Source organism: Bidens hawaiensis, unplaced genomic scaffold (genome assembly GCF_021521415.1).
Source record: "Bidens hawaiensis isolate Kalapana, Puna unplaced genomic scaffold, B.hawaiensis_p1.1 tig00026253_1, whole genome shotgun sequence".
In the NCBI taxonomy this organism is placed as follows: Eukaryota; Viridiplantae; Streptophyta; class Magnoliopsida; order Asterales; family Asteraceae; genus Bidens; species Bidens hawaiensis.
In genome coordinates this window covers 287,567-313,481 of record NW_027494231.1, presented here as the reverse complement: position 1 = coordinate 313,481, position 25,915 = coordinate 287,567, and the positions used below count along the sequence as shown (strand labels likewise).

At 34.1% G+C, this 25,915-nt stretch overlaps 1 protein-coding gene across 1 annotated transcript; it reads left to right on the top strand.

The window, feature by feature from the left end:
* Positions 1-5,665: 5,665 nt before the first annotated feature.
* On the top strand, positions 5,666-21,516 carry LOC143573247 (serine/threonine-protein kinase CDG1-like). The gene is made up of 8 exons (XM_077058178.1): positions 5,666-5,777; positions 5,971-6,597; positions 12,832-12,855; positions 12,954-13,406; positions 13,486-13,601; positions 15,414-15,674; positions 21,159-21,359; positions 21,448-21,516. Exons 1-8 carry the CDS (start codon positions 5,666-5,668, stop codon positions 21,514-21,516), a joined length of 1,863 nt encoding a protein of 620 aa, XP_076914293.1.
* The last annotated feature ends 4,399 nt before the right edge of the window (positions 21,517-25,915 follow it).

Sequence of the window (25,915 nt, the reverse complement as noted above, 5' to 3'; positions counted from 1 at the left end):
TCGTTAAAACTTATGAAACTCACCGACTATTCGTAGTTGACCTTTTCTTTAAACATGCTTTTCAGGTAATCAGAAAGGTGGAGTAGATTGATTATGTGTTACTAGTTGGATTGTGATCAATGCTGTGAGCATTTGAGTTAGAAGTAAAGTAATTGAAGAGCTAGTTTTGATTGTATCATTTAATTTGTAAAAGATGTTAGAACGATGTAATATATTGTAAATTAGTTACTAATGTTTCTTTATGAACAATGTATTTGATACCAGTTGTATCTGTTGCATTTCCGTTTTACACTTTCGCAAATCGTTTAACGGGGTGTGACATTTAATTTGAGGATTGAATACTAGATAGTTTGACCATTAGGTTATTAGAAACAAATCATAATGAAATTTAAAGTTATTGTATTATTATTTGATTAGTGTCAAATTGTGTAATTTGTGATTTAATGAAATGAATTAATCATATATATCACATTAATAGCGTAATGAGCTTGTGAGCAATCTGTATGTACCGCCCCGACATATTCCGCCCAGGGGCGGACCCACATAGTTCTCATCGGGGTCCCGGGACACCAATGTTTTTTAAAAATTACTTAGATACGATATATTAAATTTTGTAAGGACCCCATAAAAATTAATACTTAGAACCCATACTATTAAGGTTGAACTAGTCTAGTGGAAAGTCCCTTGTTTTTTCTTTGAGATGTTGCAGGTTCAAGCCTCACCATACCCAGTTTTTGTTGTTTTTTTAATATTCTAGTCAATATTAGTTATTTAGTTAGGGTAATTGTGTGTTTTTTCTTTAGTTTATCCCATATAACCATTATCACTTTAATTTATCCCATATAACCATTATCACCATGCAACATATATAATGACAACATGAGTTTTACATATACTTAAATTATTTATCTTGTGTATGTATATTATAATTAATCATTTATTTGTGTAAGAGTTAGTTTTTCATGTCCTGGTTATTCATGTAAGACCATATATATATAGCTTACGCTTATGTTTTTCGGGTATGAATAAAAATGAATTAAAAGTGTATGTTCTATCTAGTTTCTAATCTATATTCTTTCTACTTACTCGTTTCCAATGACACCATATTTTCGTGTTTTATTATGTTCCTCGTCTCGACCCGACCCGAATAACGACCGACCCAAAAATTTTGTAAACCGAAAAAATTGGGACCCCATTGGCAAAAAATCCTTGGTCCGCCACTGATTCCGCCCTGCATATATGTCGAATGTCGGGGTGTTACACCTAAACCTGGGAACGTGTCATATATATAAATGACAAATCTTTAGGGTTTAGGGTGAGACATCATAGATATCATAAACCACCAGCTTCGCAATTATTATTCTAGCCTTGTGTTTTTCATAGACGAACAAACAGTGCTCGTGATTGGCGTTTAGATTGATTATAATATTGGTTATAATCAATAAAAGAATAATATTAAGGTAATCATGTTCGTGTTCTTATTATAATCATTCTTACTCGTTCTTGATAATCAAGGGGATTCCGCACCCTTGATAGACCGGTTCAGTCTCGTCAAGATCCGGCTAGTGACCTATAGAACCTCATAATACGGAGGTGAAGTCAAAAAATTCGCGAGAGTTGTATATGCATTATTACACAAGTAAACCCAAGTGCTTCCGATTTCAGAACTTCAATCAAAGAAAACCCTAAACGATTCGTTTGATCTATGAAAATCGTTTGCAAATTGAAAAGGTAGAAAGTTTGCAGATGGCGGAAGGAAAAGGTCCTATTGTTAATTGTTTTATTCTACGTTGTACAATGATGCGTTCGAGAAACACTATAAGAAAACATGAAGTGACATTTAATAAATTAAATTAAAAGCTGGCCGATAATGTCTAGGTAAAGTTTGTAAGCGCCGATAATTACTACGCTTACCATGTGGATATTATTATTATTATTATTATTATTATGCAAATTAAGAATATGTCACATAAAATTAACTTTTATTTCTAGAATAGAAAGAATACATACATTTAAAATATTATGAAATAGCAATATGCTTTGTTAAAAAAAAAGTATGCCATTTAAACAAAGTTGAGATAGGTGGTCATGAGTTATGAGTAATTGAAGTTGTAAATAATTACTAAAACTAAATAAATAAATAAAAATTAAGTATGCACAATTAAGTATTAATTTAAATTCTATTCCTTATTATAAATTGTATATATAAGAGAAAGTGAATGCAAGCTTTATTAAACTGGACTATGTTAGTACAAAATGTCAAATTCACTACAAAATATAGAAAATGGACAATTGTGAACGTCCTATGAATATTCGCAACGTTAATAGCCGCATTTTCAACATGCAAGTCTAGTCAGCAGGTATAATTAGTTTTTCACCTAACCTTCGTACATACATATTTAACCCCAACGCTACCACATTCATCCTTCCCACGGGCATCACCATTTATTTTAAAATTTTATTTAACAAATATATTGCTCCATTTAAGAAATTGCTAAAATAACTAAATAGTTAACTTAAGTAATTAATTATTTTTTACACCGTTTTAAAAGGGTTCATCATATCCAAATTAGAATTATTAATTTATATAATGGATATCAATACGGTGGTCTGGTTCACTGGTTAAAATTAAAAGCATTTAATTACAAAAACATATCAATTTGCAAAAGGAGAAAAGTGTCAAAATCGTCCCTGAGTTTTGGTTATTTTTGCGATTTTCTTCCGAAAACTTTTGTTTTTGTAACTGGGCTATCAAGGTTTCCCAATTCTTGTCAATTACGTCAAATTCGTTAACTCTATTAATTTTCTTTGTTAAATTAGGGGTAAATAGTCTTTTCATATTACTTATTATTTTATTACTTACAAGTTACAATCCTTTATCCCTGAAAACAATTCAAGAACACTCGACTGCAGATGTGAGTTCCAAGGGATTTAAAAATGTCAATGGCCGATCACAATTCACAACCAATGGGATTACCATTTCTTGAATCTAAACAAAAAAGTGAAAAACCCACTTATCAAACAAGCAACTCAAGAACAAGCCAAAATTCACCACAAACTGATAAGTTTCTCCAAAATTCAAAATTCAAAATTCCCAAAATTTTGAATCTAACCAAAAAGTCAAAATTCACAACAAACTCCTAATTTAGGAAATCCCACTAACCTAAACAACTCACTTCAAAACCATCTGTAATTTTAAGTTTCTTCGCCTTCCCAAAGGCACTCGTCTTCTTCACTTTCGAATCTATCACATAAATATCATACCCAACACATTTTCCCCACTATATGTCGGTCCGTACCGCTCGTCACTATATGTCGGTACGAACCCTCGTCGAACGGGCGGCGAAGCAACGAAGCCATCGGGGTTTTCCGGTGGGTCAAAGGTGGTGATATCATCTGGGTCGACATTATTCAAGAATGTGGTGTCAATGCCGGTAGCGTGGTTTTTGATTGAGGGGTTTTGAGAGGGAAGTGAGAGAGACAGTCATGGTTAGTGATGACGATCTAAAGATTGTAACTAAGAGGCTTGTATGTGTATGAATCTGGGTTTGGTTTGGGGCTGCCACTCATGGCGGAGAATGGTAGTGATGGTGGTCTTCAGCTGATCGTCTGTGTATGGCGGCTCCAACGGAACAAGCTCCGGCGACACCAACGGCTGCTAACTCCGAGAACTCCAGCAAACCTAGTATCCACTTTCTGTATCAATGCATCAGGGAAGATTGAAATTGAAGAATGGATAAAAACTTAGAAATTGGTATTGGTAATTAACCCTTCCGTATGTGGAACTTCCAAAAATCAATAAAATATTAAAAAGAAAAATAAAGAAAAGACGCATTTACCCTTGAGTTAACAATGAAAATTAACGAAGTTAAACGATTTGGATGTAATTGGCAAAAAGTAGGAAACCTCGATGGTCTAGTTGCAAAAACAAAACTTTTTGAACGAAAATCGCAAAAATGACCAAACCTCAGGGGTGATTTTGACACTTTACTCTTGTAAGCGGTTCATCAAATTCATTTTTAAAAATAATTAATTTTTAATCTAATGGGCCCCGCACACAGCCGCACGTCTGGACATACGCCCACTTCAAGTGTGCCTGCCTTCAACGTTGTCTGTCAGAGGTGCACCACCACATCAGCTACGTGTGTGATGAATTTCTTTGTGCTGCGGGCAGTCTAACACGTACGCATCCTATTAGTACCATATTGATTGAGTAGCCACTGCAGATTGATGGTACTATTATGTTAAACTAGGTTAGAGCATGTGTTTCACACAGACACGGGTGAAAAATATAACAAAAATAAAAAATCATTATATGTAATACATAAATTCAATTGTTTCATATAATAGTTTTTATTTATGATTTTTTTTATTATGTTTTTGATATATTGAAGTTGAAAACTAAATCTTGATTTTTGATTTATTTCAGTTAAAACATTTATGCCGATATTGTTATGTTAAATATTGTGTCTATAAAAATGATATTTATAACAATGTTATCGCGAATTTAAAAATTAAATTTACAAAGACTAAATGTTTTGTTGTAAAAGAAAATAAATAAATAAAAATATATTATATTTTAAAATAAAGATAGAAACGATAAACAATCTTAAATGATTGTGTTAAAGAAATATGAGAATACAATGTCATATTGTGAATTATGAGAATGTTAATAATTAAATATAATTTTGGTTTATACTTGAAAAGAAATCACATTTATATATGTTAAGTCAAGAAATCAAACACAATTAACATGTTATTAAAGTTAGTAAACACATTTGGTTTGAAAGATTAGTTCCTGGGTTCCAAACCCATAGCACACAATAATCTATTTTTCAAAATTTTATAAAGTATTATAGGTCATGGGTTATAATAGGAAAGTATTATGGGTTATGAGTTATAATAAGAAAACGGGTCATGAATCATAATATAATAAGAAATATAGTATAATAGAAAATAGTGACCATATAAAGTACCTAGTTAAATGACATGTGAACAACTTGTGTTGCTTTAATATTATAGATAGATTATGATAGTCAGATATGTCATTATTAAAAAGTATACACTGTATATTACTCAAAACTATTAAGTATGTATGTAAAACAAATAACTTTTGTCACAGAGTAACACCAGTCCTTAAAATGTAGGTTTATCCATATTTATAAAATCTAAATGACTCCTCTTGAGTGAGTAAATAATCATTTCATTCATAAAAGTGAAAATAGAATATTTAATCATGCATGTAAAATAAGTGTACACATGCACTACAGGAATAAATTTTGTTGCAACTGTTTTATAGTATATTGACTATAATATAATCGCATCATACGTTAGTTTTTAAATATATTAGTTAATTAACAATTTTCAGTTGAATGGGTATATTCTTGTTCCTTGGTCCCAAACAAACCAACTGTATTGATTTTGTCAAGGATGAGACCATCAATGAGTTGGGGTGTCCCGTCCACAATATGTTAGTTTCTGAGTTTTCTAAAACGAAATCATGTAATTAATTATATATTTTGCAGAATTAAACATTCACAAGAATATCCACTCTCTTTCACACACACATACACACACACACACACACATATATATATATATATATATATATATATATATTATAGCATTTGAACACCCCTGTTTGGTAAGTACTTTTTTTCCTCTAATGACGGATAAAACACGGAAACGTTTGAAGGGCTTGTCTTTCCTCGTATGTGTATCAATTTTCTTCTTTCAGTTTTGTGTTTCACCTGCGCATGCATACGGAGATGATGGAGGTATACACACGTTTTAATTTTATATGCATTGCATATACATTTGTACCATGAAAGAATTAATTAATGTTAATTTTATAAGTTTTAATAATCAAACAAATTTTACAATACTGACCACATGCTACTCGTGAATACGATACCTTAGTTAGTCTCGCTCTCTAGTTACATATTTGTACCAACTATTTGTTTGCTGCAGGGTGTTTGTTGAACTTCACATTACTAGCTTACGAACCAAACGGCGAGTGCATAGGAAAGCAGCAGAAGATCAAATCATGGGGCATTCTAACAACCAGCCTCTGCTGCCAATCCCCTCTAACCCTCATCTCTAAATCCCTGGCCCTATCATCAGCAACTTCACCAACCACCACCACCCCGATCTTCCTCGATTCCAATGAATGGTCAAGCTGCAGCCACCCATCCATCTTCCAATCCCAGACCAATTCCGTCAACTCTGAGGCCTGTAACTTCAACAATTTCTTCAAAGAAGCCGCCCCCAGTTGTTCAGGCTTCTCAATAGCAGATTTCCAGAATAACAAGGAGTTCCATGAAGCCTGTGCGATTTGTGGTCAATTAATGAATAACAACAGTCTGGGGGTTTCTTCGTTTGATGACATCTGCAAGAGGTGTAGTGGTGCGGTGTTGAAGGCCCGGGATTCAGTAGTGGAGGCCAACAACAAGAACGGGAATAATAATATTGAAACGGACAAGGAGGTTTGTGGGATTGCTCTTGTCACGGCCCTTGCTTCCATCAACTATAGGAACCACACCTCCTTTTCTGCTCTTGATCACCTTTATGGCTGTTTGCATTTCTTGGATGTGCATGGTACCGACCTACTACTGTTTTTCATTTTGATTCTCGTTACCATGTTGTCTTTTTATATTTTAAGGTATCTACCTACTATTTCTTCTTTTTATTTTTCTCCAGAACACGTGTTCAAATTGAATTATGGGTTAAGGAGCTTCTTTATGCATTAGCCTTCTAATTCAAGAAAAATTGCATTTTTTACTTACCTATCGGCTAATAATCTATATCAACAATCGAACTACTACTGGCAATCCCAATTTTTATCTTTGTTAGAGCATTCCTAGCTCATTCTATATCAATATCAATATAATTACACTAAAATTCAATATATTTTTTCTATCCTTTTCAATTCACTAATATTTTTATACCTTTATTATTATTAATAATTATTCTCTTTCCTTCATTTACGACTAGCTTCAAAAAAGATTAATAAATTATATGGTGTAAACAACGTAAACCCAAAAATAACTTTATGAGATAACATTTGTTATCCTATTTACTCACAACCACTCATAACAAAATCATATAATTTACAAAAATTACTCACATATTTATAAGGAACAGCTTGGGAACGCTATTACCATTTACAATTCCACAATATGTCAGCGTATATGTTAGATATGCGAATATGTTATATACCGTATAACATATGCCTATATATATATGTATATATATATGTTTTCTTGTTTCTTGCTAATTGTAATTTTCATTTCGGTGAGATAAAATCTTCTTTCTCTGCTTCTTTTTTCTTTCTTTCTGTGTTATCGTTTTTCAACGATTACATGATACCAAAGGAATGTTCTTTATCGTTGTCTTCATTTCAACCGGTTTCTTTTGTTTCACCAGCTTTCTCTCTTCATCCGTTGTTTATTGTTGATCTTTTGATCATTTTCTTCCATCATTCATGTGTATCTTCGGACTTTCATCTCGTTATCTTCTTGAAAAAACTTCAAAAGCATCTCATTTCTATTTTTTCATCATTCCAGGAGATTTAATCGTTCAAATCTCACCTAAAGTTCACAACATGTCATATACTTGTTTTTAACAGTTTCTTAAAGTGTCAGATCATTTCATCTTCATTCTCACAAAATCTTGTCAAAATATTCTTGATCATGTTATACGCCGTATAAGTTTAGCGTATAACTTACACGGCGCATATCTTTCTTGTCTCCGTATAAGTCATATGTTGTATATGCTATACATCGCATCACTTATACGTTACATTTCTATGCGCTCGTTTCTTGTTGTTTTTCGTTTCTTCTCCTCGTGCGTTTGTTTCGTTCTTCTATGTTTAATGGCAGCCTCAAGTAGTTATGTTCCTCCGACTATGACCAATGATTCCTCGAACCCTCTCTACCTTCATCCCGGGATGATCCTTGTTTCCAAATTCTTTGATGACACTAATTCAGTTCTTGGAAAAGAGCAATGACGATTGCTCTGCCAGCTAAAAACTTGTTGGTTTTAATCCTTGTTATGTCACGATCAGAAGTAAGTAACATCTTGATGATGCAACCTCATCCTTCTATCAACCGTGCATATGGTATTCTCATGCAAGATGAGAAGCAAAAGGAAATTAACACCACCACTGATTTCACTGCTCTTTCTGCATATATGAATGCAAGCAGTGGAGGTCCCACCAGTGGGGAAACATGAGAGAATAGAAGAAATTTGGTGTGCATTCATTACTAGAGGAATGGCCATTCAGTTAATAAATGCTATAACATGATTGGTCTACCCAATGACTTCAAGTTCACTAAAGGAAAGAAATTTGCCAACCTTGCTAAATAGCAAGGAAATAGTGGTCAAAATCAGTCTGAACAACAGTAAAAGATAAAGCATCAACAATATAATGATTTGATGGTTTTATTGCAGCAAACTAAAGTTCAATATGATATTTCAACTAGATATGCTGCTAATTGTGCCACAACTATCAATCAGGAATCTTTCCGAGGTATATTGTCTCATAATTCTTCAAAATATTACTCCAAACGGATCATTGACACTGGTGCCACTAATCATATGTGCCATGATCAAAATCTTTTTTCAAACGTTTCTTTTCTTAAAAATCCAATTTTGATCACTCTTCCTAATAACACATCTGTCACAGTCCATCAATATGGGACTGCTCCTTTGACCGGTGACATTTCTTTATCAAATGTTCTTTTGGTCCCACATTTTAAGCGTAAACTTCTTTCTGTCTCAAGATTATGCATTGATACTGATGGTATTGTTCTCTTCTCTAAAAATACATGTGTTTTGCAGGCTCCATCTCTAAAGCGGCCACAGGTTCTTGGTGATATGCTAAATGGACTTTACCTTCTCGAAGCCACTAAGCATTTTCCTGTCAATGCTTTTGTTTCAAATAATGTTTGTAATTTTGTTGCAAGTTCTGAAACTTGGCACAACATACTTGGTCATTTACCAAGCTACAAACTAAAATAATTATTTTTCAATTCTAATGTTTCTGTCAAATGTATTGAGCATTGTGATATTTTTCCTAAGGCACGACAACATAAACTGCCATTTCCTACTAGTACCACATAAACTAGTAAAATTTTTGAGTTAATTAATATTGATGTTTTGGGGCCTTATCACACAGCTACATACAATGGTTTTAAATATTTTTTAACCATTGTGGATGATTACAGCAAAACTACATGGACACAGTTGCTTTCAGCTAAAAGCAATGCTTTTCCTTATACTTCAATCATTTATTGAAATGGTTAGCAACTAGTTTGGTACCACTGTGAAATGCATCAGATTAGGTAATGCTTTTGAACTGGAGTCTGAATTTGTTCAAAGTGTTTATTTGTTGGGTAAAGGAATTATTCATTAGACCACTTGTATAGTTGTCCCTCAACAAAACGGCATTGTTGAAAGAAAACATAAACATTTTCTTGAAACATCAAGAATTCTTATGTTTCAATCTAAGCTGTCGGTTCAGTATTGGGGTGATTGTGTGTTAACAACAACACATTTACTCAATCGGTTTCCTATCGAAATTCTTAACAATAAAAGCCCTTATGAGGTTTTAACAGGACAAGCTCCTTCTTATGATCATAAGAAATCTTTTGTTTGTCTTGCTTATACTTCCACCTTATCTCCTAGAAGAGATAAATTCAAACCAAGGGTTGTACCTTGTGTTTTATTGGGTTATCCTCTTGGTAAAAACACATACAAATTGTATGACCTTACCACAAACAAAGTTTTTATATCAAGAGACGTTGTTTTTAATGAAGCTTTATTTCCTTCAATAACTAAATCCAAAGAAAGTTTTATTTTTCCATCTATCGATCTCATCAATCAATTTTTTGATGATCCTTTCTCTACTCCTCCTTCTGATCCTACTCCTCCTACCGACCCTTCATTTTCCGTTCGTATTTCTGCCCCTCTACTTATTAATTCTCCTAAACTTATTCGAAGATCTTCGAGAACTTCTGTTCCGCCCTCATACTTAAATGACTATGTTTGCAATAACTCTAAATCTTCTCATCATCATTGTTTTATACTATCACTAATTCGTACTCCTTTCCTATCTCTCGCTCTTCTTCTCATCTTCTTCCTTCCAGTCAATTTCTTACTCAAGAAATTTCTTACTTACATGAGCCTACTTCTTATAAGGAAGCTGTAGGCGTTCCTGAATAGCAAGATGCCATGAAAGCTAAATTTCAGGCGCTTGTAAACAATAATACTTGGGTTTTTACTGTTCTTCCCCCCCCTAGAAAGAAGGCTGTTAAATGAAAATGAGTGTTTAAAGTTAAACACAAAAGTAGATGGGACGGTTGAACGTTATAACGCTAGATTGGTGGTGAGAGGAGATACTCAAAAGAGGAGATTGATTATAATGAAATGTTTTTCTCCTGTTATCAAGATGCCCACTATTCGAAGCCTTGTAGCCGTCGCTACAAAAAGAAGTTGGCCTCTATACCAGCTAGATGTTAATAATGCTTTTCTTCTTAACGATTTAGATGAAGATATCTATATGCTATCACCACCTAGTATGCAGCTTCTTGATAATACAGTGCTTAAACTTTAGAAATCTTTATATGGTTTAAAACAAGCTTCTAGACAATGGTATAGGAAATTGTCTTTCGAATTAAGGTCAAGAGGGTATATAGGTTTTCAAAATGATCATTCTTTGTTTTCAAAGACTATGGGATCCTCCATGGTATATGTTGCTGTATGTGTCGATGACATATTAGTTACTGGGAACAATTTGGAAGAGATCAATAATCTCAAGACTCTCCTGGACTCAACTTTGAAAGTCAAAGATCTGGGAAGCCCCAATTATTTTTTTGGGTTTGGAAGTTCTTTACACTATCAAAGGTGTTATCATGTGCCAAGGAAAGTTTTCTAAGGACATGCTTTCTGAATTTGATACTCCCAATCTTCCTGTCACGAACTCATCATTGCCTCGTCATTTACAACTTAAAGCTCATGAGGGACTTGTTCTTGATGACCCTTTACAATACAGAAATCTTGTTGGTAAACTTAGTTACCTTACTCACACAAGACCTGATCTTGCTTTTGTTGTTCAGTTTATAAGTTAATTCATGCAAGATCCGAGGATTTCTTATTAGTATGCAGCGCTTCGTACCCTTTCATATGTCAAAGGAATTTTATCTCAGGGATTATTCTTCAATAATAAAGCTTCCTTTGATCTACAAGCATTATGTGATTCAGACTGGGCAGCTGCCCTAATACTCGTCGATCGGTTAGTGGGTTTTATGTTTCTCTTGGGGGCTCTCTGATTTCTTGGAAATCTAAAGGGCAATCAATTGTTTCTTTGAGCTCGACTGAAGCCGAGCACCGATCTCTTTGGCGGGTGACCGCTGAACTTGCCTGGTTGACAAGATTTCTCTTAGAGTTCAATGTTCCAAACATTACTCCTGTCATGGTTAAATTTGATAGTCAGGCTACAATCTATATTGCCAAAAATCCTGCGTTTCATGAACACACTAAAACACATTGAAATAGATTGTCATTTTGTTCCCAAGAAGTTACAAGAAGGACTAGTGACTTTGATGCATACGAAGACGCATGATCAGCTTGCTGATATTTTTACTAAAAGCTTACCAGGATCTCATTTCCACTCACTATTGTGCAAGTTGTGGTTTTCTCAACCTACAACTTGTGGTAGGATGTCAGCGTATATGTCGGATATACGCATACGATATACGCCATATAACATGTGTGTGTGTGTACATATATATATATATATATATATTGTTTTCTTGTTTCTTGTTAATTGTAATTTTTCATTATGTGAAATAAAATCTTCTTTCCCTGCTTTTTTTCTTTTCTTTCCGTGTCATCGTTTTTCAATGATTACACAATAACATATCGTTAGTTACGTTTTTTTTCTAATTACACAAATAGTCTGTGTGGAAAAACGATGACACAATAACATATCGTTAGCTACGTTTTTTTTCTAATTACACAAATAGTCTGTGTGGTTTACACATATTATAGATTTGATTAAAAAAACATTGAATCTTCATGTTTAAAAGAACCTATTTTATCATATTTATTTCACAATTTCTCCGAATTTCCAGCCGCCACACCCACCGGACGCAACAACCATTAGATGTTAGTCGGCGAGCTTGGCCAGACAAAATGGAGGCAGTTTGAGAGAGAGAGAGAGAGAGCCCCTTTAACTGAAATTTTAGTCTAAGGTCGTTTCTCCTAATTTCTCGCTCGAATAATTGTGGTTAATAAAACGAAATTAAGCATCAAAACGGTGGTGTGGGACTTGGTCAAGATTTCGAGTCAAAATGTGAAATCAATTTGGTTGTTTCGGTTTGTTTTAAGTTCATCGGAGACACGTAAGAGGTGGCCTGAGTCACAAGCCGGCAAAATGGGAATGCAAAAAGAAGAAAAGAGTTTCAGTATTTTTTCTTCATTTTGCCCCTCTTACTTTGTGGAAAATATAAAACCATCAATTTACTTTCAAAGTCTTTGTTTAACTTATATTAGAGATAAACGGAATTATTGATATATTAGTGTAGGATTGGTATTGGTAACAAAGTTGAAAGTTGAAGCTACCACTAGTTAGATTGTTGGAATTATTAAAATCCAATTTCCCTTAATTCAAAATTAGATTGCATAGCAATAATATAGTTTTGTACATGCGTTTAAAATATCAATTTGGATTCTGTATTGGCCATTTTGTGTATGCCATTAGACGTCATAATGTTTTGCTCCTATTAGCATTTTGTTATTATTGATTCGGGCTTCTTCTTTTTGTTACAGATCCAGGCTACATCAAACTGAAACGTAAGTCAAATTGGTTACCTTTTTAAGCAATTAATTAATCAAATTTTATCGCAACATGTTTTCGGTTAATAGCCATAACATATCATCTGGTCTACCAGATTCCCTTTTCCAGACATTACTCGGCATCGTTCTTGCTAGCATAGGTCTGATGCTTGTTATTATGCTGGTCAAATACGTGACACGCAAGAAACACCAAGACAACAAATCGGCTCAATTTCACACGAAAGAAACTCCAACCGCATGGTCAGGCCTTTATAGATTCTCCAAGGCAGAAATAGAGCATGCCATTAACTTCTCGGGTGAAAAACAATGCCTTGGCCGTGGAAGCGCCGGTGAGGTTTATAAAGGGTTTCTACCAAGTGGACAAGCCGTGGCTATTAAACAGATAAGTAACAGAAACAACGCCGACTCCTTTACACGTGAAGTTGAGGGCCTCTCAAGAATCCGCCACCCGAATCTTGTTTGTCTTTTTGGATGTTGCACTGAAGATGATGAACAATATTTGGTTTACGAGTATTGTCCTGCTGGAAATCTTGCTTATCATCTCTTGAGTAAGTAATTAAAATTATTAATATAATACAATACAATCCTTCCGATACAAATATTGTATGTATGCGATTCTTGTCACAGGAAGAGATAGCGTTTTGGCTTGGGAAAAAAGAGTTAAGATCTTGAGAGATTGTGCACTCGCGATACGATTTCTCCATCATTACATAGATGGGTGTATTGTTCATAGAGATATCAAGGTGATCTATCGCTCTGTGTGTGTGTGTGCATTAATAGACCATGTGTTATACTTGATGAATGTGAGCCAGGTACCATATGTCTAATGAATTTTTTAAAAAATCAACAAAATAAAAGACTAAATATTTTAATACTTAATATTTATTAGTTAAAAAAAAAATACTTACTAACAAAAATAAAACTAAACAAAAGATTAATGTTCAACCAAAACAGTGAGCATTGTTTACAGGACCAGATTTTTTTTTCTTATTAACAACTTTTTAAATTTATGTTGAAATGTCGAGGAAAAGAAAATTTTAATAACTGATGAATTTTATTTTATTTTTTTTTAACTAATGAGTACAACTTGTTTGAGAAAACTCTAATTAAATGCCATATGAAGTATTAGTGAGGACGAGGCAGATCACAGCAAAAGCAAAACGGGTTGGAAGCCATGGGGTAAAACCATCGCCACCAATACAGTTAGGGTAGACGGCTTCATTCCACAGCAAACCTTGCCACATAAAACCAATTCCATTGTTGACTGTTGAACGGTCAACAGGTCAAAAAGACAGTTAAGACCGGTCCTAGGCTGTCTTAATAGGTAAAAATGGACCTAATCAGTTCTAATCGTCGGCCAATTTTCGGTCAATTTCCCTGTAGCTTTTGGTTGATTTCTGACGAAAAAGAATACGTGTGAAGAAAAATTACCTCTAGATATGTTACAAAATTACGATGAGACAAAGTGTGATATGGAGGAGGCCGCTGTATTCTTCGATTTAGGTTAAACCCCACGCCGGATCCTCCCTATCTATTTCTTATGTTATCCTTTTTCTCCCTAAATTATATTATTGACACTTACAGCAATAGATTTTATTATTAATTACCATAAACTTTTATTTACTGTGTGAGCCTATAATCAAATTTTAATCCTAATCAATTGTTATTAATTTGAACTAAAAAAGCTCTGGGACACTGGTGGATAGAAGCTGATAGTGATTTTGTGCTTTCTGAGTACTTGAGGAGTAGAAATGAAATGACAATGCAGAATTGGTTAATGCATGAGTAGTATCCACGACCAATGTTTTTAAAACCGGACCGGCCATTGAATCGGCCGCTCTACTCGTTCACTGGTCGGATCATTCCTAAGAACTCGATTATATTATAACTAGTTCAGAAAAAACTGAATCTTTTATAACTAATATAGTCTAAATTAGTGAAGCCCATGAAAGATGAAAACCGTATTATATTCTCTCATGAAAATTAGTGTTCATATTAATGTATAATCAGTATGCTAACATCAAATTCATGTTGGTTGATGATACAAGCTAAAAAATATATAAAAAAAACAAAAATATAGGTCCTGAGTTCAAAACCAATATAAACGTTCTTGTAGTTTTTCTTAAACTCATATTTAAGTTGTTCCAAACTCATCCCACAATACATCGCTCGAATTACAAACCACTGCACTCATCCTTCTCTATAAACTAAAACATCCGTTATATATATCAAATCCGGTTTGATTGCTTCTATAAGGCTTATTGTGACCGATGGTGTGTCCGATTCCAGGTTGAACGGGTTGGACCGGTCGGTCTAGTCCGGCCACGAAAACATTGCGGCCATGAGTGCCCCTTCCCCTCTTATAATAAGAATAATAAGAAAAACCAAACTGCCATGCCGAGCCAACGTGATGTGAGCGTGAGCGTGAAAACGTTGAGTAACATGGCAATAATCTGGCTCACACTCACAGGGTATGACATATTGACATATGCCCTTATAAGCTTTGAGTAGAATAGAGGATAAACGTTGCTGACTTGGAAGTGTTTGTTTTGTAGCTTACAAACATCCTTCTTACTGAGAACCTAGAACCGAAGCTGTCAGACTTTGGGTTGGCAAAAGTTTTAGGGATGGAAGAGAGCAAAGTGTTCACGGATGTACGTGGAACCATAGGCTATATGGACCCTGAATACATGAGCAATGCAAAGTTGACATGTGCAAGTGACATCTACAGTTTTGGTATTGTGGCACTTCAACTTCTTTCAGGTCAAAAAGTGATTGAGCTGGATCTTGAAGCCAGAGATCAACTCACCAGAAAAGTAAGCTTCTATTCAACAAACATGTTAGTATAATCATAATAGTAAATTGGTAATTAATAATAATAATAATAATAATAATAATAATAATAATAATAATCAATGTGATTCTCTTGTGCGATGTAGCCGAATTTGGTTGGTATCCTTTTGATTCGTTACGATACAAGGTACTCCCTATAGCAACCGAAATTTATAAAAAAAAAATTCTAAAAACTAAAGTCGTGATATGTCTAAAAGGTTTGTGTAATACATCGGTTGAAAAGTGATATACGAACTCTGACAATACCGATGCCTGCAGTCGTATAACCTACGACACCAAAAAATTCTTTATTTATTTTAAATACAACTTTATTTTCAACAAAATTTATACTGGCATATCAAGAAAAAAAACACAACTATGAATATAGCTTTTTTTTAAAAATAATTAACGAACACATGGTGTTTGGGAAAAATCAAATTGAATGATATATAAATGAGTTAAAAGCGTACGGTATGTAGAGTATAAGTAGTGAAAATGAAACTTGAAACAACAGGGCATTTCCATATTTTCTCTTACTATCTTCATGAATTACGCATTTTGCCAAGTCAAGAATATATCCTACGACCATCAATTAGAGTTTTCCCGAGCCAAAACATGAATTACATATTTCCTCATCATAAAACATAAAACATACGCATTAAGTATTTATTCATTTTATTAAAATTAACTTATTGAATGACATTTTACCGTTAGTTTTGGTAAAAGATCTTTTTTTACATATTAATAGTATGGCCGCAACTATATTGATAACGCGTCTGCCTCCAGTTTTGTGTTAGACGCCAATTACGCACCCGACGCCGGTTTCACGTCTGGTGCTAGTTTGAACCCAGATGACGGTTTCGATTACGACGAGGACATGTTAACTGATGAGGAGCATGCATCCGAATTCAAACATGTTATTTGGCATTAGATGCATTACAGGCATAGAGCTGGTTAATCATCGTCGAGCGCATTAACCGGCGTTAAACACATTATCAGCGGTAGAAGCTTAATCAACGACATACACTGAATGCGTCACAAGTGTCCGATGCGTTGTTGGTGCTGGACACGTAACCGACATTGGAAACCTAATTGTTTACCGTTGTCGAACGCGTAACAGTGTCGTACACATAATCAATGTTAGAAACGTTAATCTGTGCTCGACATGTAGCTAATTACCAGTGTCGGACAGTTAGTTGGCACCTGAAATGTAGCTATCATCGGATACATTGCCAGCATAACCAACATCGAATGTGTATCTACCGTAGGACGTATTACCAGCGTAACCAGAAAGGAACGCGTATGGCGGTTACCAGCGTAATCGCCGCTGAAATCAAAACCAAATCCTGTATCGAAACTGGCACGTGATGCGAAACCAGCGCTAGACACGTGATAGGCGTAACTATCCCTGAACGAATAATACAAAATAGTTAAAGGGATTTTTACATATTTCCTCTTACTTAGCACTCTTAATTACATATTTTTCCACGCCTAAACAAGCAATTACAAATTTCACTTTTTCATATCAAATTACCAAGTTACCCATATCTCTTACCATTAATAAAGGGGCAACTTCATAGAATAGTAATCAACTTTCAAAAGTATTGCAATTAGGTTACTCAACTTAAAAGTGTTCCAATTAAGTCACTTAACTTTCATGTTTGATTAAATTAAAGGTTTTTAACATGTGTTTTTAGCCTTTTTTTGTTTCACATAGGAAATCTTTTTATCTTTTTTTTGTTAAGTTGATGCTGAGTGTCGACTTGATTTTTATATTTTATTTTTAAATTTTAATATAATTAACATTTGTTAAATTTTTTAAATTTAACTAAATATATTGCAAATTCCGACCCCCACATCTTATCCTCCATTTCTTTCTTGACGCACAAAAAAATTGGTGAGACATGATTTGAAGATTTAGGGACCCGATAAGTTTGTGTTTACATCGTCTCGGTTTGGATTGAACTTGAGGAGATATGTAATTGATGTTTTAAGGAAGAGGATATATGTAAATTTTAATAAAATGGAGAGATATGTGATATGTGTGGTTTAGAGAGGGGAAATATGTTATTGATTTTTAAGGGATGGGTAAATATGTAATAAGGTAACTTAGGAAGGGGATATATGTAAATGCCCCATATTTAAAACCTTATTAAATATATAAGAGTAAAATGATCATTCGATAAGTTAGTTTTAATGAAATAAATAAATATGTAATATATATATATATAAGGGTGGGTTCTAGTTAAAACTACTCTTAAAGAGAAAATTTAAAAACTCTTAAAAATTTCTAAAAAACTATTTTTAACTTTTAAAAATTTTTTTTTTGAAGTTTCTTTTTTTTTCCATTACTCTTATATGTTGTTATTGGTTTAAAAAAAAAAAAAAAAAACCCTTGTCAGTAACCTCCTCGGTATAGTACGCATGTGTAATAGTGTGCATTGCATATATGCAAAAGTGTTTGTATTGCATAGAATAAAACATTATTGCACATATTTGATACACACTATTGTATATATGCAATATAAGACTAATACACACATCGAATACACATTAGTACGCATGTGTAATACAACATTAACGAACATGTGCACCACATCGACTTTTATTTTATTATTATTTTTTTTCCATATAATACAACACTACTACACATATACAATACACAAATATTGAATATATGCAATAAAACACTATTAAACTCAAAAATACATAGTAATACACATGTGTAATACAACGGTATCGCACAATAATATGTATGTGCATTACAGCGGTTTTTTTTATTTTTTTATATTTTTCGAGTGAAATATAAGAAAATATAAGAATAATGGCTAAAACAGAATTTTGAAAATATTTTTTATTTTTAATTAAAAATAATTCTTTAGGAGTTTTTTAGTTTTCTCTTTAAAGATAAGTTTTCTCTCTCTCTATATATATATATATATATATATATATATATATGAGGAAAGACACAATAGATCTTTTGATTTGACATGTGAAAATGGTCTTAGAAAGAGAAAATATGTAATTGATTTTTTATGTTGAGGAAATATATAATTGATGGTCTTGCGGGAGTACTAATATGTAAATCTCCCTAAAACAAATGACACTAGTGTTCATACCAACCTTCATAATAATATATTTTTTCTGCTTATTGAACAAAGGAACATAAGCACATGTTGCGTTTTTCCATTTATTTTCATCCGTCAACGCATTTACTTAAAATTTTTAGGCCTATTACAATTTAGTCCTATTTTATTACTTCTTATCACAATATAGTCTTGTTTCCACCCAACGTATTTATGTAGACGATTAATTTAATTGGTGTTATATCCTTTAACTTGTGTTCAGTTATGCTCGTTCATGAACCTTTCATTATAGGTCTAACGAACGAACACAAACAGCACGAACACAATACAGTCATTTTCTTAACAAACGATTAGGAACAAGAAAACAATGCTCGCTTACTTGTTTGTGTTTGCTTGTTTGTTCAGTTAAAAGATTGAACACAAACATGCTTCGTTCTTGTTCTTTAGATTCTTTAACATGCCTAATTTATTTTTTTTATTTTTTTTACCTTTTTGTAAAAATCTACAATAAGTTGCATAATAACAACAACAACAACAACTACAACAACAACAAGTGGGATTTTGCCATTCAATGTAATGGGAATCGGTTGGTGTCAGTTTGGTTTATTATCGAACCAATGTTCAATGTAACAAACAAAATTGGAAACCCAAAAAGTAAAGTTTTTATAAGCTCTAAAGGATATCAACACGTGTTTTATATCAATTGAAAAAAAAAAATTCGAATAGCGGTTCTTATAATAGCGATATTGACACATGTATAAAAATACTTTATTTTTAAATACAACTCAATTTTCAACAAAATATATACCGGAATGTTGTGAAAAAAAAGTTAAACATGGTCACGTGTTCAGCCTTTTTTTTTTGCTTAAATTAACCAACGCAAGTTATGAGAGAAAAATTATACTGAATGACAAAAATGGATTAAATGCGTATGTTATTAATACTTAGGACTACAAATGGGTCAAGTCGGGCAGGATCGGGTCAAGGGTCAAAATGGATTAGGTAAGAAAGAGTTAGGGTTGGAACATGTCGATCTAAAAAGGGTAATTTTGGTATGGGTCGTGTCGAAAGGAGTCGGGCCAGAATGAGTTAGGGTTAGAATGGCTTCAGTTGGGAACAGGTTACGGGTTAAAATGAGATATTTAGAATTGAGTATTTTTAAACTACTGTAAATTTTGGCTTTGCTTATGGTTATCGGCACCAGTTACATGCGTTCAGGCCTAAGTAATGCGCTAGCGCTTGCATTACCTGCGTACCAGCGACGCGCCACACACATATTGGAGCTAGATTACGCATACACCGATGCAGCGAAAGACCCAACACCGTGTTATGCATCTAACTCCATGTTATGGGTGTATCGCGTTACCATGTATCGACGTTGAGTACACGTACCGACGCTGGTTTATGAGCGTACCAGTAACGCATTTGATGAACGTGCTGATGGGGATGCATCCGATTAATGCGTAATGCTTCGGGTGACGGGTTCAATTCCACGTTATGTGTATACTAATGCCAAGTTATGCGGGTACGGATGCTGGGTGACACATTCTTAAATAATATCTATCTATTCTAATTAAAGAAAATAACCCAGGACACATGTGATTTGGAGATTCATTTTTAGCATAAATTTCCCGCTCAAACTCGTTTTCTATTTTTAATGAAAACATATTTATGTCAGCATGATCAAAACATATCTGTGCATCCCTTAATCAAATAAATAATTAATTAAATTATAGGGATTAAAAATATGCAGGTATGTATGTCAATATAATCAAAATATTTATATTTTTAACGAAATCATATCTATTTTTTTAAATAATTTTATTGACGCTTTTGAGTGTAGGAGATGAATGTGGGAAAATTCAATAAATGATATTGATAGGTTTTAGGTGATAAAGTCAATGAGAAATTATGAATATATAACATTTTCATTTTGACATATTGATTCAACCTCCATGGATGCATGAGTTTTCATCCATCTCTTTCGAAACTATAATATAAACCGTGTTTTATTCATGTTAATTTTATATTTGTGATGTTCTTTATTAATGTCATTCATAATGAAACTTCTTACTATATTTTGTTATAATTCGCTATCCCATTAAAATTTATGATTGCAACTTATAAAATCACTAATTGCATCGTTTTTGTGATTATGAAGAAATTGCATGCGAATACACCATGTATTCATATGAATATTCCATTAGAAAATATAATTTGAACATATAAAACCATTTAATTAGATAAAATATAGGTTTGTTTTTTAATTTAATTATTTAATTTCTATAACTTAATTATATTTCTTTTAAGCATCTTGTGCATCACAACGATTATAAAGCAAGTTATATCATATATTAATACGGAGGGAGTTGGGTTGTGCAGGCTAAGGATGTGAGCATGGGAAGGCGTCCGTTGGCGGATATTGAAGACCCAAGGCTAAAAGGGAATCTAAACACTGTGGATTTTGAATCCATACTACAAGTGGCTGTGCTCTGTGTTGCCAAATCAAGCAAAGGTCGACCAACAATAGACGTTGTCTTTGGAGAGATGGATAAAGCATGGCAAAACACATTGGCTGACATGGTAACTTAGCACACACTCACACTCGAATCCTACAATATATATTTGAATTTGCTTTTTTTGTTTTTTCTTTGTTTTTTATTTCAAGCAGAGAGCAAAAAGGGAGATGAAGTTGTTCACAGCAACCCAACCTCTGGATGTAAAAGTCATCACTCTCTGAAGCAAGTAAAGACTTTTGTTTCGCTGCAACATAATTAGGAATAAAGTTATTTACTCTACAACAAAGTTTTATGTAAATAAGGAGTGAGCGATTTTTTTTTCTTCAGAGTTTAACAACCTCTTAACTATAAATACAGTTATTCTTCGTGTAAACTTTCAAACAATATGATAAAACCACCCAATTTCAAATGGTGATATACTAAAATCCTGAACGTTTAAGTTACTACACGAGCTCGAGTTTGTATGGGAAGATCGTTTAGGCTCGTCATGCTTTAACAAGTTTGGTGTATTTTTGTAAGTTTTAACTCTCAAGAAATTATGTATATTAATTTCACACATTAAAGCCGAGCTCGAGTGGAACTTCAAGTATTACACAATAGCTTTACCTAAGGTTTTCTCAAAATATATAAAAATTATAGGGCATGAGTCAGATTTTATTAAATAAATAATACAATAATTATAACACCCTCTTTATGCATTGGAAATATCGTATAAGTACAAAACATAATAAATGAATATACAATACAAATTTTCATATTCCAAAATTTATTCGAACCAGTGTCTTTAATGAGTCTTCATATTATGCTTCGTCTTGTGTCTTCATCACATTGGTCATCGACTAAGCTCCTTGAATCACGTATTCTCGAACGATCTTTTGTGTAGTCTTCAACGTGAGCTTGATCTGCATCTTCTAGTATGATCCTTTGCTACTAGAACAAACAAACTAATGTTGACGGTTATGGCTGAGGATTCGTGTTCAACAACGTGTCCCTTAAAACATATTTTGGGTATATACTAAAGAGTTCGTCTGTCTCCCAGGGTAAAATAGCCGAAATAGTATGTGCTAGGACCGGACCTGGTGCAAAACCTGTTTAGGTTGACAAGAACACACCAGATCTATGAACTCAAGGTCTCTTGAATATCTCGACGGAACCAGTATATTCAAGGGTTGGGAATGAAGGTTTGAATAACAAAAATAGTAAGTAATAGACATGGTAGAAAAAGATTCACTATTATTGATATATCGTTTGTATGGAACAGTGATTTTAATGCAAGGAATGTCTAGGGTTTCGTGACGGCGGCTGCACGAGGTTACACAAAGAGAATATTCGCTCAGGTGATTGTGCCCTCGTATTCAGCAAAACGTCCTTCTTACATTGTAAACCTAGGACACTATTTATAGGCCTAAACATTCCTTCTACAAACCCTAATGATTACATAATGAATGGCATAAATAAATACAATTGTAGACAAGTCTTCGAGCATGATATATCCTGGTCGAGCAGACTTGATATGCACAACATGCTCGATATCAGTCTTCGTGTAGACTTTACTTCGAATATTTTCAGATAGAAATTATTCTCCTCCAGCAGACTTCAATCTTATGACATACTCTTGCTTTGCTCGAATAAGTCCTACAAGCAAGCATGTTCTTCAAGATCTATTCAATCCTGCCTTAGTGACTTATGGAGAACAACCTTTAGCATACTCGGGTGTGAAGCTTGCTCAGGACTGAACCATGCTCAAAGTTTATACTTAGAACATTTGAGATCTTTCTTTATTGTATCCATGCTCGCCCATCATTGTGCTCAGAAGACTTGGTTTAAGCTGGATAGATCAAGTTGTTTGCTAGATTGGCAATCCATACTCGATGAAGAACATTCTTGCTTGATGAAGTGTATCTTGCTCGAAGCCTTCAAGAATTAGATGAAATTCCAGAAGATAGTCTTATAGCCATAAGACATCATGCTCGAGGTAGTGAAACCATGCTCGAACGTCCAAGCTTGCTCAAAGTCCATACTTAGCCGTTTCTTTGAGGAGGTTGAGAAGATTCCAATCTTCCTATGTAAATATCTGACTCAACAATCTCTCCTATATTGGAACAAGCTCAGATGCACCAAAACATACCTGCATACAGTCACAAATGTATCAATTTCTAAAGATAGTCAGTTTAAGAAAAGGTCATTACATTACATAATCAGAATTCTGCCACTTGGGTATTACACATCAAAATTATTTGTCATTTAAAAATACATATAAAAAATAAAAATACAAAAGATCAAAAAGGAACAATCAAATCATCCATAGAGCTCCCACCCTTGCTATCCTGTTCACCATCTCCTCTCAGCTTCAATCATCTTTTTGTATTGAACAGCTGCAGCCCTTTGTTGAAACATTTCCAATTCTACAGCATCCTCAGAATCCAAAGGTATATTTACAATAATGATGTCTTGAAGATCCTGGATGTGTATAAGATCCTGGATGTGTAAAAATTCCAACTCCTGATCATGTTCAACAATCCTGGATGTATCTTGAATATCAACTTTTCTTTTCTCATCATCTACTTTTTCCTTTTCTTGTTTCTCCTTCTCCTTTCTCTCTCTTTCAGTTTGCATTTCACATCTTTCATGCTTGTGAGATTCTTTTACCATCTTAACTTTTCTATCCAATTCTTCTATGGTCAAGTTTTTGACAGGGTCATATTTATATCCATGTACTTCCAAGAATTTGATATATTTATGTTTCTTCTTCAACTCTTCATATTCTTTCTTGCCTTCAGCTTCTTTCCTCCTCACTTCTTTTACATATTGAGCAGTATCGTCAACCAAGGCTTGTCTATACATTCTATCAAATTCAACAAAAGGTTGACGATTGAGGTAGGAAGGTGGATGGCCAGCACGCAGTAGGAAGGCTCGTGTTTCTCTTATTCTCCAATCCTCTGCTGCCTCTGTTATACTTTCCCTTGTCATGTACTATAAATGTCTTTGCTCATAATCAAGGCTTAAGAGATAGGCTTTGTCTTCCTTTTCTTTTTTTCTTTCCCCTTTCTAGCCTCTCTTTCTTCTCCTTGGCCTTTAGCTCTGCCAATTGCTCAATCTCATCTTCAGACATTTTCTTAAGAGTTTCAAATTCCAAACCACATTGCACTAGAAAAATAATTTTCGAGCCATTCTTCAATCTATCCTCATATTCCTCAACTTCTGTAGTTTAATCCAAATCTCGTAGAGCCTCTATCATAGGTTCTTCAATCTCAATAACCTGTGGCTTATCAACAGTCTTCGGGTTTTCCCTTCTTGTATATACTTTCTTGACCATTTTCTGCCTTTTGGCAACAGGTACCTCTGTCTCTCTGGTTTGTTTTCTCTTTTCAGACCTTTTGACGGCAGGCTCTTCAGCTTCATTGGGTTCACTAATAACAGGATCAACTATATTTTCAATCTGAGTATCATCAAACACCTCCTCTACTCTAGGCTTTGGTTTATCTTTAATAACAACTGACAGGCCCTCCAGTGTTGTTTTCATTCTTCTTCTTAGGCTCATCTTTCTGCAGCCACAGTCTCCGGTGCATGCTCATCAAGATTGAGTAGTATATCAAAATAAGTCCTGAGCATCACTAATCTAGAAATAAATTTCACATATGAGTCCCAAAGGCATCTTTGGTCCTTCACTCCTTTCTTGCTCATTTCCGATTCCCAGACCAAAGTTCATTTTAGACTGCTCATTCTGGCTGATCTTTACATTCTCCATGGTAGCCCCAATAGCCTCATCAGCAAATTTACTCAATCTTTCTTCCTCTTCCTCCTTTTTCATTTTAATCAATGTCTCCAACACCTCCTGAGGAATTTCCTCCTCCTTCTCTTCAATTGCAGCCATATCAGCATTAATTATTTCCATTACAGTTTTAACTGATTCTGCTTCAGCTACATCTGGATCATTTACCACATTTGTCTCTAAGATTTCATCACCAGATGTTATTTTGTGAGCAGCCTTGGGGTGTAAATCTTCCTCAGTGTGAGTAACCCCCTTGCCTTTAATTTTTCTTTTTGCAACTTGTTCAGGGGTCTCTTCTTCAGTTTCAAACTCCCCCTCTTCAAATGCTTGACTCCTGTTTAAAATATCCTCTACATCATCTTCGTCATATTCTTCAGTTATCAAGTTCAGAGAATTTGATGTGTTCACTTCAGCACTTTCATCAGTTGTATCATGATAAGCTTTATTGATCAGCACAAGAACATTTGCCTCTTCATTTTTCTCCACCTGTTTTGGTGCATCTGAGGTCTTCTTAACCTCAGAGTGCTTCAGGGCTTGAATCTTTATTAAGGCTTGGTGCAGAGCATCTTCTAAAGCTTTGTTTCTCACCTCCAAGAATGCATTCCTCTCCCTGAGCATTATATTCTCAAACTCCAAATTGGCATTTTCTGCACGTAGATCTTCATTAATGTATGTTGGAGAGGAAGAGGGTGTGGCTTGGGCAGGTCTGAATTCAAGATCGGATTCAGGTTGGTTTGAGGATGTTTCAGGTGATGGTAATCTGTATGCTTCAGTTTCGGCTTGTATTTCTTGGGTGATTGGTGTAGGTGTAGCATGAATTGGCTCCTTTAATGGTGATGTTGGAGCTG